A 15367-nucleotide genomic window follows, 5' to 3' on the forward strand; every position below is an offset into this window, starting at 1 on the left:
GAGCAGGGCTCCTCATTGGAGCCAGAGGCCCGTCTCCCATTACCAAGGTGGGCTTTGAGGTGTATAGAGCAGTGGGAGGTGTGCTCAAGGAGGCTGAGGCAGGAAGGACCCACTGCCCAGGTGGGGCTCATTAGCTCGGGAAGGAGGTGTGTGAGTCCTTGACTGGAGCAGGTGAGGCTCACCTGCCTCATCCAGCCCAGATGCTGCAATCCACATGCAAGATATAAAGGGGGAGCCAGAGCTGAGCTGCTTTGTCTGCTTAACTGCCTATGTTGACGGACCTCGGCTTGGATGGTCTAGGACTTCTATGGGACTGTGTCTTGGGTTTGACTCTAGACTGTGTTTCCCGATTGCTAGACTTTGGACTTGGCTTACTTAGACCGTTGGGACTTTGTTTACATGGATTGACCGTCGGACCGTGTTTCCCGACGGTTGAATTGTAGGCTTGACATACTGTATATGCCAGCGGGACTTGCTGCCAGGGGACACAAGGGGGCAGACGTGTCCTATGATGGCCAGGCACTCACTGCATCCAGTGCCTACCCATGACTTCTGTCCAGTAGGGCAGACAGTTGTACAAGTAACATTCTGTGGAGTGCACTCAGCACTCCACCCGGCTTTCTAATTGCATACCTCTTGTTGTTTGAGTTTGCGAACTTGGGTGTGGGTTGCTATTTATTGGGTTTCAATTAAATTCACTTTAGCAAGACACTTCCATTTGCTTAATAAGGCACAGAAATCTTTATTGAGCTGTCCATTAACTTTTTAAAGTAGACTTTGTCATTTCTTTTTCACCGTTACAAAAAAACAACATATGTTTGCAAAACTTAACATTAATCACAATTGCTGCTGCTTCTGCCGTTGCTACCAGAAGCCTTGATAAAAGCCACCTGCCTCTAAAGAGAGAGCTGGGTTGTGGTTTTTGTTTAGCTGGCAAGAGTTCTGTGCTAAGCAGCAAGTTACTGTAGGCATCAGTGTGGGGTTTCAGACAACAATAAATAAGAAACCATCTGCCTGTGAGTAAATACCAAAATATACATTCAAGAGTTTATCTGGCAGGTAGGGACGTGAGTTGGGTCCGCTGCTGATGAGAGAGGGGGGCGGTGGGCAGCGGGCATGGTCTGCGCTGAAGTAGATCTATCTACAGCAAAGCACCAGGGACATTCTCCTTCCTCCCATACCAGCTCCTTCCTTGCTACCTTCACGTCTTCTGTGCTCCAGAATGCTCCTCCTCCCTGGGAGGAAAACACCCCCCACTCCCTCCTTAGCGTAAGAGCACAGCTCATGTGCTAAGGCGCTTGCTTCCCTGACTTGACTAGGATTTACCCTTGTAAGGACCTACATTAAAAACAACAACCCTAGAAAACTATGAGAACTTTTTAATTTAGCAGAGAAAGAAGTGCAAAATCCCTTCACTTGGTTCAAGCCATACCCATCTCTAGCTCACTTCAGTCACTTCCCACACACACAGGCTGCATTCTTTAAATAAGCCAACAGATCAATATCTTCTTTCCTCCAGTTGTGGCAACAGAGGCCTGCTCTGGTCAAAATTTGCAGCTTTTTGCATTGCATTCACAGGGAATGCAGGGAGCCCAATGGCTCACTCACGATAAAAGCTTCCAATGTGCGCTCAAGTCTAGTGGATGATGACTGGAAAACCTCCCTGCTGAATCTACTTATCAAGGACCCATTACAGAAAGTCTTTAGCCCTGCAGCAATTTATCTCCTGGCCAATGCAATGCAATGCCCTTTTCCCACCCACTGACCATCTCCTACCTCCTAGCGATCTTTCTTTGTTCCTTCACAGAATGAAGCAAGTGCATTTTCCACTTTGTACCTGATGAGTAAAGCAGCTTGGAATATTTTAGAAAAGAGTTTGTTAAAAAATAGCACCCTTTATAAATAATGAAATATTATAAAAAGATGTGCCTATAACCATATTTTCCTCATTTTTAGGACGATGGTTACAGCCAGAAGAATTAGCAATTTAAAAAAACCATTCCAGGAAAAAAAATATCTCTATTTACAACTCCTACCAATGATGTTGGCAATGGAATAAGCAAGTCAGCATTTAGAAACGGCACTTGTGGAAACCCAGTCAAAGACTAGGTGTAGGCCTTGATATCAGAGTTCTTTTTAGACTTAGCAATGTCTAGGAGTAATTATGGCTAGTGCATTGCAGAGAGTTCCTGCCCCCCTGCCCTGGATGTGGGGAACAGAAAGATCTCTCAAACTTCCTTTGGCACAAATCCCAAACACACGGGCGCTTTGCTTGCACACCACAAACATTTTAGCAAGAAGGCTTTTAACACACTTTTTTTTAAATAACTCCTATCTACATGTGTTGAGCACAGTACCAAATGCTATAAAAATATAGCAAACATACAAAAATATACATTATTTTTCTCCTTGTAAAAATCCCGTATAAATTACTTGCAATATACATAACATTAAACTGGCCTATGGAATATGATGACAGGAGCAGTGCTATTTTTTAGGGGGAGGCAGCAAAATGTTTTGAACAAAGGAAGCCAGGATTGACTCCCAAAAGCAGAGTTGAGGTTCTAGAGAAACTACAATCCAGCTGTAGCTTCCAATGGAAGGATGTAACTCATTCACGTCAAATGAATGGTGGTGGTGGTGGGACTTGATTTTTAAAACGCACTTGTTTTCTGGGACGCTCCAAAAGCCACTCTGAATCAAAGCTCATTTCCCTGTGTAAAACAGGGAAACTGATTGAGGCTAGGATAATACCAGCACATGTACAGTGGCAGCCAGTTCTATGGGTTAACAGCACATTGCTTTAAAGCTGGGATGGGGGAGACGGGTAGCAAGAGCTGCAGCATCTGTGATGCAGACTGCTGAGGTTTGGCCAGGGACACACCTGTGGGAGCTTACAGACCAGCTGGCAGTTGAGCAGCCATGCTAAAATACTTTTGCACAAAATTTGCACAGAGGTGATGCGATGTCACCTGCTTACTGAGCATTCATCCTGATACTTTTAACACAGAGCTTATGCAACACTGCCAGCTTGTGCTTGTTCTCCCGCATTTCCCACTGCAACTTTCCATTGCTTTTTTTTCTTCCTTGATTTTTGCATGGTAGAAAAGCAACGTGCTCCAGTGCATTGGGAAGTCCAGGATAACAATCAAATTTTGCGTAAATAAAAACCATCTGCCTAAAGGGAAAGCCACCTGAAAGCGTAGCTTTGGCTGTGATGTCGACATGTTATCCTAGCCTCAAATCAATTTTTAAATTGAGTCTTTGCTTCTGAGCTGCTTGGGAGCAACGCTTCTCTAAGCTTGGAGAAGCTTCTGGAAAGGAAAAGAGTACAAATATACAAACATTAGCTTTTTGTACTCTTCACAATATGTGGCGCTGCCGAAAATGTGGGCTGTCCACTGGCCCTTGGAGCCTTGGGAGAGTCACCCACAATGAGGGTAGCCGGGGGCACTCCCCTGTGCTCATATTCCAGTGGCCTGTTTCAAATTATGATCTACAAACAAACAAAATACTGCTTCCATGATATATTATCCTGCTCTTATTTTAAAAGTTGCATGTGTCACCGTTAGCTAAGGAAAGCATTGATTAAAGTGCTGGGCAGTAAATAGAAATAGTAAACCATATATATATATATAATATATATATATATATAATAGACACACAAACACCAAATATAAACACACTCAGGCACCTCAACATATACAATGATGGATGCAACACACCAAGCTATTCAATTGGGGGTTTTTTTTGGGGGGGGGGGAGAAGGGAGACACTGCTGGAATAAGTACCCAGTGAAACCAGCTCACAGGGACAGGTCTCTGCAAACAGCATCACCCCCAGCCCCCCTTTTCAATAAACACTGTTGGCCCATCCAAATGTCTGTTTCTGTTGACAGCATTTTGGCTGAAGAACAGGGGTCCTTTCTCTTAAAGACTCTCAGGCTGAAGGAAACTTTTGGGTTCCTTTTAAATATACCCATGCTGAAATTCTGGCGGAGGGCATGGCTGTCTCAGGAGAAAACTTCCTGAGGGAGAATTGGTTGACTCGCTCCTGCGTCGTTTCTTCCTCCAAAGTGCACCTTCTTTGTGAAATGCCTAGAAGGGGAACCTGATCCCTTCCAGGCGCTGCTGTCTCCACTTCCCAGCCCAGGCTCAGCCTGCTGAACCTTGGAGATCTCTGGGCTTCTTTGCCTGGATGGTGCAGCTTTTGCCTTCAGCAAATCTCAATGAAGAACCATTTAAAAGTAGACATTTCTGTCTTTGATATTGAAAGTTCTGGCTTTGCTTCCTTACAAGTTTTTCCTCTTCTTCCTTTTTTCCTTGCCTGGATTCTGGTTTCTTTTCTGCCTTTCACTCCAGGGATGCTAATGCAAATATTGCACAGCTGGGCTCACCTTTTCTAGCTCCTGCTTGCCCTTTGAAAGACAGCATGATCTTGTCTGGCCTCTGAAAAAAACCTTAATACTGATTCACTGCTAAGGCCACGGGCCATGACTGTGGAAAGCAGTGGGTGGGAACTCTGGTGGCTCTAGGCAACAGCCACCCTCTCGTCTGTTGGCAACAAACTCACAAAAAGGCTGTTGCTCTTGCGTACTGTCCCCATAAATGAGAGGCAACCAAGTTTGAGACTGCAAAAGCCTCTTCCCTTCTGCTTACGTAGGGGGGCCACCTGACTGCTGCAACCCTGTGGAACCTGGCTGCTATTTGCCACTGGGATGGACCCTGTTGTTTGCCCGCAACGGCTTCTTCTTTTTGACGACTGGCATGGCCGATGCGTGTGTCTTCTGCGGAGACAGCAGGGCGCCCTGGCTGATGCCCTGCGGGGGGGCTTGGATAACCTTGATGGGTGACGTGGAGCTGCTGCGGGGCCGAGAGGGCAGGAAGCGGTTGCTGTTATTAGGGGCGAAGTTAGAGGAAAGCACCCCAGGATCTGCACGGATTGGGTGGTGCCGGCTTGCTTGCTGTCCACCCCTCTTCCTGGCCTGTCCGCTCCGTGTGCCCTCTAGCTGGCATTCAATGTGGTACACATCAGCGGTCACCTCATTCACCTGGTCAAACCGGATGAGCAGTGTTTCAAAGAGGGAGAGGAGGCGCTGGATGTCGGCATCCACTTCGGAGCTGTCCCGGGCGCTGGGGGCCAGGCTGAGTCCATCCAGTTGGCTGGAGGAGGTGGAGGCGCGGGAGCTGTCAGAGGTGGCGGTGGGCGTGGGGCCTTGCAAGGAGTGGGAGTCCTGGCTGGAGGAGCGGGAGGGCAGCGGCTCCATGCCTTCGAAACGAACCTTGTGGCGGAACTGCAGAGGACAGAAAGGGGTCGTTTCAATGGCTGGGACTGTTTTACAGAGCAAAAGGCTGGCAGAGAAGCCAAAGCCATGAGTTTTGCTCCCAGCTGTCTCATTGTTGGTGTCTCAGAAACCCTCCCTTGCCTGACACCATCCCTTTTGGGACACAGGGTAGCAGCAGCACCCCCAAAGGTCCCTGGCTTTGATGCACAACCAAGTTTAAATTGGCTTCCTGTAATTCTGGTCTGGCACACCAAGCGCCAGAGGGTGCAGGAAGCTGCACGTCTCCTGCTGTTCCAGAGAACATGGTATTTGGGTGTAGAACTTCAGCTCCACCATCATCACAGCTTCCTTTACACAAACAGCACCTTAGCTGCCCTGGAAGTGTTTGGGGATGGGACAGCAGTCCTCTCCATGACTAGCAAAACAGAATAAATTATGCAGAATAGGAAACTGTGCATAATTTATGCAGGTTGCAGAATGTGTCTTTTCTGCCTTTGGCCAGACTTTTAAAAGTAGTAGTATCATCACAACAGACCTTGCATAAGGGAGAGGGCTAGTCTGGAAGAGTTTTTCCCAAGAGTTTGGAGAGCAACTGCATAGCGCACATACCCCCACCCTCAAGCACAACTTTTTGGGGGAAGCGGGGTTTACCTCCTTGGCTTTGGTGAACCCCATCCACATTTTGAGCCTCCGGACAAAGAGCTCCACCATCTCGTAGTCCTGGGACTCGAAGGCTGGCCGGTACATCTCGAAGCGGGTCTCGCGGTAGTGGTGGATGAGCACCGCGGCAAAGAGCCGCAGGACCACCCACAGCTCCAGCATGACGTAGCTGGCGTAGAAGAGGTGGGAGAGCCCCACGGATTCGGGGAGGAAGAGGGGCAGGCTGCTGCTGCTGCTGCTGCAGAAGGCGGTGAAAAGGAGCTGGAGAGTCCTGGGGAAGCTGGGGAAGGCCTCGGAGTGGGAGAAGAGCTGGGCAAAAAGGAGACACAGCAGAAGTCTGAATATTAGCTCTATGTGGGTTGCCGTTGTGGGCAACCATGTCCCATTTCACGTGCTGCTGTTGCTTGTGTGTGTGGGGAGGCTTAGTCCCTAGAGCACCTTGTGGCTCTCCAGATGTGCTCTTGGATTTCAACTCCCATCAACCCTAGCAGGTGGTATGGACAAGGCTTGGGGACGATGGGAGTTGTAGTCCAAAGGCATCTGGGGGCATGGCGGCAGAAGCCTCTAAGCTGGCTTTTGGAGAGAACCTGGCCAAACTAGTCAACCCGCCCTTCTCTCTGCCTGCAGGCTTACCAGGAAGCCGAGCTGTGCATAAGCCAGAGTCAGGATTGTGAAGGCCAGCCCTGCAGCAAAAAGCTCCTTCGTAGAACTCTGCAAAGTCTTGCCAAAAGTGGACCATTGGCGGATGAAGCGCAGCTGTTGGGAAGCCTGTAGGGAAGGAAGATGAGAACAGAAGCCTGTTTAAAGCACTTGGCACCCCATGAACTGGCCCCTTTGCAGTCTGAAGGGCCATTTTGGGGGGTGGCGGGGGTGTCTGCTGACACCTGCTCTGTCTCTCTGGGCACCAGATGAAGACCTTTGTATTCTCCCAGACTGTTAAATCTCCAAAGGAATTCTTTTCTGTTGTTTTTAAAGGTTTCTTTTTAAAATCACACTGTAAGCTGCTCTGGAAATGTTTTGCCTTGAAGGCTAGAAATAAATAAATCCATGCTCCTCTCTGAAAGGGACCACAACTCCCTCTCCTGACAGGACAGTAAAACTCTTATAGGTGATTCGTTTCTTCCAATTCTTGCTAGAGAAGAAATGGGCTTAACATGTCCAAAGCCAATCTTGCTGCACTTAAGGGCTGAGGCTCTTTGCCCTCTGCTGGCCACAATGTTTAAGCAGAAGTTGGTTCTGTCTTCTGCTGAGTCGCTCAATCCCATGAAGGCTCTTTCTCATCCCCTCACAAGCCCCAAAGCAGTTCTACATGGCAAATCTTTAGGAAAAAGGAAAAGTCAGCCAGCCCTCCTGAAGTATGAAAGAAGAGGTGAGATTGCTGAACTACAACTCCCATCACTGGCCATGCTGGCTGCTGGGAGTTGAAGTCCAACAACATCCTGAAGGGCCACAGGTTCCCCACCTCTGCAATTTGCTGAGATGGCTTCGATTCACCAGTATGTCTGTCTAATTTGGCTGCATCTCTCCTCACTTTTAGGCAGCCTTCCCCAGACTGCTGCCTATCAGATGTTGGGGGGTTCCCAATGCTCCCACCAGCCAGCCAGCATGGCCAATGGTGAGTGCCAGTGGGAGAAACATCTGTTTGGGAAGCCTGCCTCGCCTCGCTCTTCTGTTCCCTGAAGCAGTAACCAAACAGGCATTGTCCCTGGCTTCTTTTCCTGAAATGCATCAAAAGGGAGGTCTGCACCATGCATGCCAATGATCAAACTGTACCTTGACTGTCAGCATGAAGAGGAGGCAGGCCGCCAGGCAGCGGAAGGCGGTGTGAAGAGAAGCCACCTGGTAGAAGCTGGTGAAGCCCTGCTTGTCTCTCAGGTACTTGGCCCACTGCCGGTTGGCCAGGGTGACCTGGCTCAAGTGGACGACCACGGTGCCAGTGGTCAGAAGGATGAGTAGCCACTGCCAGTAGCTGCCCACGCTGGCAAAATAGGCCCGGCCTGCCTTCTGGATGGAGAGAGACTCTGAGACCACAAAGTAGACGACCACAATCATGAAGAAGACCTGGATCGGGGGAGAAAGAGTCTGTTAGTGCCACGGAGATGGCAGCTTCCAGGTTAGCAGCCAAGAATGGCCTACTCAAGAGGAGACTCATTGAACTGAACAGGCCCAAGTGTGCCATGCTTAGTATTGCCAATGGTTCTACTCTGTGTAGGACTTCCATTGGAAACAACCCCAGGCTTGTATGCGTTTCTGCTTATTAGGGGATGTGAGCTCTCCAGTGTGGAATTTAATACAAATTTTAAACTTTATTGGACAGAAAGTAGAACTATGTATGTTCCTTCCCTGCTTTGATTCCCTTATTGGAGTCTATAAAAAGAGTACAATCTCCATTGTTAACAACTCTGTGTGCCCTGAAGCAGCCTTCTGCAACTTGGTGCTCTCCATATATTTTAGGACTGCAGCTCCCACCCCAATCCTTAACTAGCACAGCCATGTTTTGGACTACAGCTCCCATCAGCCCCAGCATCATGTTTGGGGCTTATGGGAACCATAGTCCAAAACATCCAGAGGGTACCATGTTGGGAAAGGAGGACAATGCCTCAACAGGTGACACCTATCCTCATCCCTTCCCATACTCAAATTCTTCATGTGGTTGGCACTAAATAAAACAGTGTAAACAGGAGAAGCAACAGCATCTATGTGCTCCCCAGTTGGAAGAAAGATCCTCTGGGAAGAGGTGAGAGAAACCTTTCTTTCGGACTGACCATCATGAGGAGCTGCAGCGTGACTCCCTGGCTAAGCGGAAGGGGCGGGAGAGCAGCCACAGCCACGGCCGGCAGCGCGTGCTTCACTACGGGGAACTCCAGCCTGAGTGTGATGACCGCATGGAGGCCCAAACCGGGGTTGTACTGGGCCAGCTCCACAAAGACTGCTCGGCTCCTGCAGGAGGTAGAAAAGTGGGTCAGCAGCAGAAGAATAACATAGGAAGCTGCCTTATACAGAGTTGGTCCATCTAACTCAGTACTGTCGACACTGACAGGCAGCAGTACTCCAAGGTTCCAGCCTGGGAGTCTCTCCCACCCTTATCTACAGATGTTGGGGACCAAACCTTGGAGCTTCTGCAGTCCAGCAAAGAAGATATAGCAGCGTCCTGTGTTAAGAGAAGGACTGAACAGGATGGTTCAGGTCTACTTGTTGGATGAGCGAGTCTGCCTAGCCCCCCAGATCGGTCTTATCCGAGGCACCGATTCCCCCAACATGCTTACACGTTGCTGATCCAGTTGTTCCGCTGGAGGATCTCCAAGCGAGCCCTGCTTTCTTCCAGAGTTGTCCCCAGATCCTGGACATAACCACCACTGTCATAGAAGGAGAGGTAGCCCCAGTACCAGGCCCTGAAAGAGAAGCAGGGCCAGGCCTATAGGTCAAGCCGAGGCCTGGATGGAATTCGTCTGGTCCCTTGTCTTCCGTGCATTGGCAGGGCCTGGTGCTCTGCTCTGCTCAGTCCATCTCCTGACTGAAAATGTCTGAAATTTAACTGGAGGACAAGAATGGGCCCTGTCTGCTCTTGCCACAGTGTCTCACACACTTCTGTCCTTTGTTGTGAGCTTCTGTTCATATGCCCAAATGCATTGGGAGCGAGGGGAAGAGATGAGAACTGAAAAAGAGGGGATGATGCCCTCAGGTTTCACTATTCTGGGCTCAAGTATATCAAGAAGTATCTAATGTAATTAAATCACCTATTTGGGCTTCTCCACAACTGTCATTATTGAACATGTGGACAAACAACGCAAAAGCTTGTTGCCCTAAAGAGCTTTTGACATGAATGTTAGCTGCAGCCAGGATTTCAATAGCTCAGCAATGGAAAACCTTGAGAAATCTACATTTGCCTTTGTGGGATAGGAACTTATGGACTTCAGTTACTGTGGGGGAAATTACACACAGGCTGTGTGTTTCTAGGGGGATGGAGGATCCAGAACACTTTTAGGACATCTGGTGGGGTTTTATTTCCAATGCTTTGGACTTAGATGCTCAACATTCACCATCCCTGCCAGCTTGGGAAATCTGGATTTCTTGAGTTATATAGGTGTGGCACCATTTCTTTCTCTTATTAATAATTGCTTGTTTGCTTTGTATGTGGCATGATGGTATACCCTGCTATCGTACTTTTGGGTTGCTAGTAATGATAATAAAGGGATTTTTAATTTTTTTTGAAGAAGAAGATACAGGGAGCTGGCAGGAAACGCCCTTCCTCTGATTTTTGCAAGGGATGTGCAGGAGGAATCTAGTGCATCTTACCCTGGCAGATCAGGTGGCGAGTAAGTCCATGATTGTGTGAAGTTGCCGGCAACACTCTTCCAGCCTACTGCGTAACTGGCCGTGTCAAAGCTGTCTGAGCCAAGGATGCATTTCCCCCCGGTTGCAGATGGATCGGTCCTACTAAGGATATGGCGGACGGAACTGGGACACTCCGCTGGAAAAAAAGCAGTCAGAAAAGGGTTCTCCATTGGTCGCACTGCTGTGATGATATTGCTGCATTATTATTTTGATGACCTTGCTTAGTTCTGAGGTTTTAACTTAGGGTTCCAGTGTAAATTGCTTTAAATGGCAATACATTTTATGTAACATGCCCTGTGACCGTTTGGTGAAGGGAAGGCTGGAAGTACTGATTTGTTTGTTTAGTGTTTGGAAGGAAAGGTGGAATATAAAAGCAATTAATACATCTACAAACAATTCTCATGCAGAAACGGACTAGGAAAGATATCTGCTTAAAAGGCTTGTTGTGTGTGCCTGAATCTATATATAAAAGAAATGTGTATGTGTGTGAATTTATTATATATTTCTACTTCCATCTCTCAAACGTTCCCAAAATTACAGCCTCTGGCTTTCGAGAAGAGCATCTAAAATGGCAGCATCCTGTGTTACAATTTCCAGGTGCAGAATCGAGAGAGGCAAGCAATCAAAAGAGTTGCTTGCTAGTCAAGGCTTGTTCCATGGAAGGCAAGGCCGTCCACCACCTGGGCCTGACACTGTTGGTTGTCTGCACAGACTACAAATTGCCAGTCAGACCCCAGAGGGTTAGCAAGAGGTGCTGGGAGATTAAATCATTTTGGATCTGCCTTTGCCAGCCTGGTGCCCTACAATCTTTTGGACTATAACTCCCATCACCCCCATCCCAGCATGGCTGTAAGATGCTGGAACTTATGGGAGCTGGGGACTAGCAATATCTGGTGGGTGTCAGGTTACTGAAGGCTGTTCTAGATGCTTCAAGGCTGCGCATGACAACAGAGGCTCACACACCACCACCATTGTTGTGAGTCCTGCAGAGACAGGAAACTGCTTCACTTACAGAAATAATCTAGCTGCCAAACTCTACAGTAGCTGCAGATTCTGAACAATCTTCAAAGGCAGCCTCATGTGCAGTACATTACAGTTGCCTAACCTAGAGGCTACTGGAACAGAGTTCAATGAAGCCATGACCTTCCCATCCAAATCAGGTCACAGCTAGGCCACCAGCCACAGCTGGTAGAAGAAGCTACAGAGGCCACTTGTGCCTCTGGTGATCCAGTAATGGACCCAGGAGTGCTCCCAAGTGGCACACATGAACCTCCAGGGGAGTTTGACCCCATCCAGGACCATCTTAATGAGGATCTCCCACCTACCTTCTTGGAGGCGGATCTGCCGCAGCCGTGGGGACCCCAGGGTGACACTGTAACTTCCCTGGCCTGACTGGTTGTTGTAGAGATAGGGCAACAGCCCTTGGGACATCCAGACCCAGAACTCGTCAGATCTGTGCAGGCACGGTGGGAAGAGAAAAAGGAAGGAGGCGGTTGAGTGGAGACTTTGCAATTCTGCAGCCATTTTGGCATTAACCAACCAAAACTGAATGGTTCAGACTTCAGTAGTCACCAGTTTCCGTGGCAAAGAGGAAAGAGGAATTTCTTGGGCCCGGCAAGGAGTTTCTGTCCCTACAATACGACATCACTTATGCAGGGAAGCTGACTAACACTGAGTCAGATCCCTGGTCCATCAAATTATGTATTGTCTACCCCCCTCTTCCCCAACCTTGTGAACACCAGACATTTTTTCCCCATCAGCCCCAGGCAGTACGGCTGTTTGGGACTGCAATTCCCAGCAGCAAAGCTGAGCAGAGTGCTGAAGAGGAACGTTTCCAAACATGGGGCTGGAGACCTGAGCAGCAGCTGAGCTATGCTGAAATACCTCTTGATGCTCAGGAACTGCTCACTGCCCAGCTGCTGCTTGATGGAGCTCTGCAAGAGGAACGCCCGGCTGTTGTGCGAAGCATCGCCATAGTTGGTCAGGAGGGTCGCCAGGAGGAACAGCATGTAGATGAAGAAGTTCTAGCAGGGATGACAGACGGAGGATCTGATTTGCTCTCTTGCTGGGAACCGCCTGTGGCTGCCTCAGCAGAAGAGCCACCCACAGGTTGCACAAACCAGCAGAATCTCACCCCCTGCCCGCCCTTGGAGTGGGACCACCATGCACAGGGATGCTCCTTAGATTGGGAGCTGTTGGATGAGCCCTCCTTGGAACATAGAAAGCTGCCTTATGCTGAGTTGGACCATTGGTCCATGTAGCTTAAGCACTGTTGACACACTGAGTGGCAGCAGAGGCTCTCCAGGACTGCATCCAGGGAGTCTCTCCAGTCCTACCAGGAGATGGCATAGGGGATTCAACTTGGGACCATCTGCCTGCAGAGCAACTGCTCTACCACTGAGCTTCAGCCTGTCTTCTGTGCTCCTCTCCCTATGGAAAGCTGCCTTATCTCAAGTCAGACCATGGGTCCATTTAAGCTCTTAAGGATTTTAGGCAAGGAGTCTTGTCCAGTCCTCCCTGGAAAAGCCATTGGGGATTGAATCCGCGACATTCTAAAGCAGTTGCTCTGCCATTGAGCTTTCAAAGTGCCCAGTGTTGTCTGGAAGGCACACAGGGCCTGCCCTCCTCCTCCTCATCCCCTCCCTTGCAAGTCTCCCTCCTAAAATGCATCAGATGCCACAAACTGGCAGCAGCTCCCCCTCTTCACCTTGAGCAGGCCGTGCAGAAGCTTCACTTTCTTGGCCTCTTCCTTGGCTTGAAAGAGAGCGAATCCCTGAGGGGGCCGGACCCGGCCAATCTTCTCCGACACGTGCTCCACGAACGGGTACTCCACCAGAGTGTCGTCCTCCTCGGGATGCAGGCGCTTGGCCACCAGTGAGAAGTAGAGGGCCTCCAGCAGAACCTGGGCAGGGCAGAGGGAGAACGTTCAGGGAGGTGGCTTCTTGGACCACTTGACCAGTGCACAAGTCATCAGTGGGTCCGAGACACATCCATGAATTGTAATTCTCATGTCCACTGCCGAGAAACTTTGGCGGTTGGTTTTATTTCTATTTATATGCTCCTCAATCGGAAATGGGACATGGGTTGGAATGGCAACCTGGAATTGTCCGGAAGCAACCTCTCCCCTCTCCCGCTGAGCCTCCATCAGAGCCTACCTTGGATGGTTCCCACAGCAAGAAGGAGGAGAGGAAGCTAAAAATCCCTGAGATGAGCCACATGAGGGCCACGCTGGAGGTGAAACCCACTCCAATCCACACAGAGACTCCAAAGCAGATGACCAGGCAGGCCAGGCTGATGGCATGGGCCAGGTAGGAGCACCAGAAGGGAAGCAGGCGCTTCCGGAGAGCATGATCTGTGACTGCAGAAGACACACACACACACAAGACAGAAGTGGTGAGCAGGGGCTGGTTTGCTTTATTCAGTCTGCTTCTGTGGGGCAGGGAGAGCAGCTGCATGCTACACATGCAAGGCAGGGCCTGCACAATTCTTAAAAGTTTAGAACCCTTTTATATAAATAGAGGGGGAAAGATGGCATTTGGAAGAGTGTACCCAATTACTTGTTATTTTTCTCAAGATCTGCACAACCTGTCCTGGTGCTGCAACAGAAGTGGTAAGAAGCACCACAGGGGCTGGGTAGATGCCCTCACGAAAGGTTGCGCATCCATAGAGTTACAGGAGTCAGTAATCTGGCTTCATTCCATAGAATGGTGCATGAGGGGAGGATGTAAGAACGTAAGAAGAGCCTGCTGGAGCAAGCCAAGAGCCTAGCTTCCTGTTTTCACAGTGGCCTACCGTAAGCCCATTATGGGACACCCACAAGAAGGATCCAAGCACAAGAGCACTCTCTCCTGCTGTAGTTTCCAGGAACCGGTATTCAGAAGCATTCCTGCCTCTGACCGTAGGGGCAGAACATACCCATCATGGCTAGTAGGCACGGATAGTCCAATCATCCTCCATGAATTTGTCTCCTCCTCTTTCAGAGCCATCCAAGTGGGTGGCCATCACTGCCTCTTGCGGGTGCGAGTTCCATAGTTTAACTACGCACTGTTCTGACTCTTCCAACGCAATAGAGGAGGTCTTCAGCTGAGGCAGAGTGGGCGTGTGATAAGCTGAAGGTGACGGAATTCATATCAGTGGTTCCCATAGTGGGTGGTACCACCCCCTAGGGGGTGATGGGATTACCTGGGGGCAGCACAGGGGCATTGAAGGTGTAAATGGCTACCATACTTTGAAAAGCTGACATCACTGGATCAAGTTCATTAACTCTCTGGAATTAATTAAACTAAATAGTTTTAACCGGATTTTGAATAACTGTGCAATTAATTGTTTTGAATTTTATTGTGTTATTATCTTCCTTAGAGGGCTGTGAAAATTGCTATAATGAATAATGCTTTTCATAGGGTAGGGGACGCAGGGATGAATTTATGGAACTAAGGGGGCAGTGGCTGGAAAAAGCTTGGAAACCACTGGTTTAGAAGAAATCCTATCACAAGGGGATGGGAGGTGGCTCAGTCTCTGGGAGGAAGATGCTGGCCTAGGCATGACTGGAAAGTGAAGGTGACATGATGGGTCTAGAGGTCTGTGCATTCCCCACCCACTTCCACAATCCCACTTCCAAGCTGGTCACCAATTGCCATATCCCACCCTACCTGTTCGCGTTGATTTGGCTGAGCGGTTCAGTTCTCTGCCAGGGGCTGCTGCTGCTACTACATTCTGCCCTTTCTCGGTCAGCCGCTGCATCATGATAGTCTCTGTCTTCTCCCCAAGCATGCTGGATCTGCCAGAAAAAACCACAAAGGCGTTAAGCACTGCATCTCCTTTGGGATGGGGGTCAGTAAGCAACTGGCCTCATGCACAAGCACCAGCAGCACTACCTCCTCTGTCATGGGAGACTTACAGCCCTGAGATGAGGTCAGTTTCAACCCTGGGGTATGGTCCCATTTCCTGAGGGTGGGAAAGGCTGCCAGCTCCATCGGTGAGAATCTGCCGGATCAGATCTTCATCTGCGACCAAGAAACACGTGTCACATCAAGATATGTTAGCAACATGGAAGTGTGCTTGTAGCAGCTACTGTGTGGGGCATATGTG

At 49.2% G+C, this 15367-nt stretch overlaps 1 protein-coding gene across 2 annotated transcripts in view; it reads right to left on the reverse strand.

The window, feature by feature from the left end:
• Window positions 1-717: 717 nt before the first annotated feature.
• Window positions 718-15367, reverse strand: part of PKD1 (polycystin 1, transient receptor potential channel interacting) — a 110232-nt gene continuing 95582 nt past the window's right edge. For both annotated transcript variants that reach the window (XM_080981663.1, XM_080981662.1), the window contains exons 34-46: window positions 15177-15282; window positions 14929-15056; window positions 13435-13637; window positions 12987-13181; window positions 12164-12303; window positions 11605-11732; window positions 10241-10415; window positions 9211-9336; window positions 8710-8884; window positions 7718-8005; window positions 6578-6712; window positions 5936-6253; window positions 718-5293 (exon numbers count right to left, since the gene is read on the reverse strand). In XM_080981663.1, coding sequence (XP_080837789.1) covers window positions 4703-5293; window positions 5936-6253; window positions 6578-6712; window positions 7718-8005; window positions 8710-8884; window positions 9211-9336; window positions 10241-10415; window positions 11605-11732; window positions 12164-12303; window positions 12987-13181; window positions 13435-13637; window positions 14929-15056; window positions 15177-15282 — 2708 coding nt within the window. In that variant the 3' untranslated portion in view covers window positions 718-4702. The remainder of the gene's footprint in view (window positions 5294-5935; window positions 6254-6577; window positions 6713-7717; window positions 8006-8709; window positions 8885-9210; window positions 9337-10240; window positions 10416-11604; window positions 11733-12163; window positions 12304-12986; window positions 13182-13434; window positions 13638-14928; window positions 15057-15176; window positions 15283-15367) is intronic.

This window comes from Podarcis pityusensis (assembly GCF_964106645.2).
Source record: "Podarcis pityusensis genome assembly, chromosome: 14".
Taxonomy (NCBI): Eukaryota; Metazoa; Chordata; class Lepidosauria; order Squamata; family Lacertidae; genus Podarcis; species Podarcis pityusensis.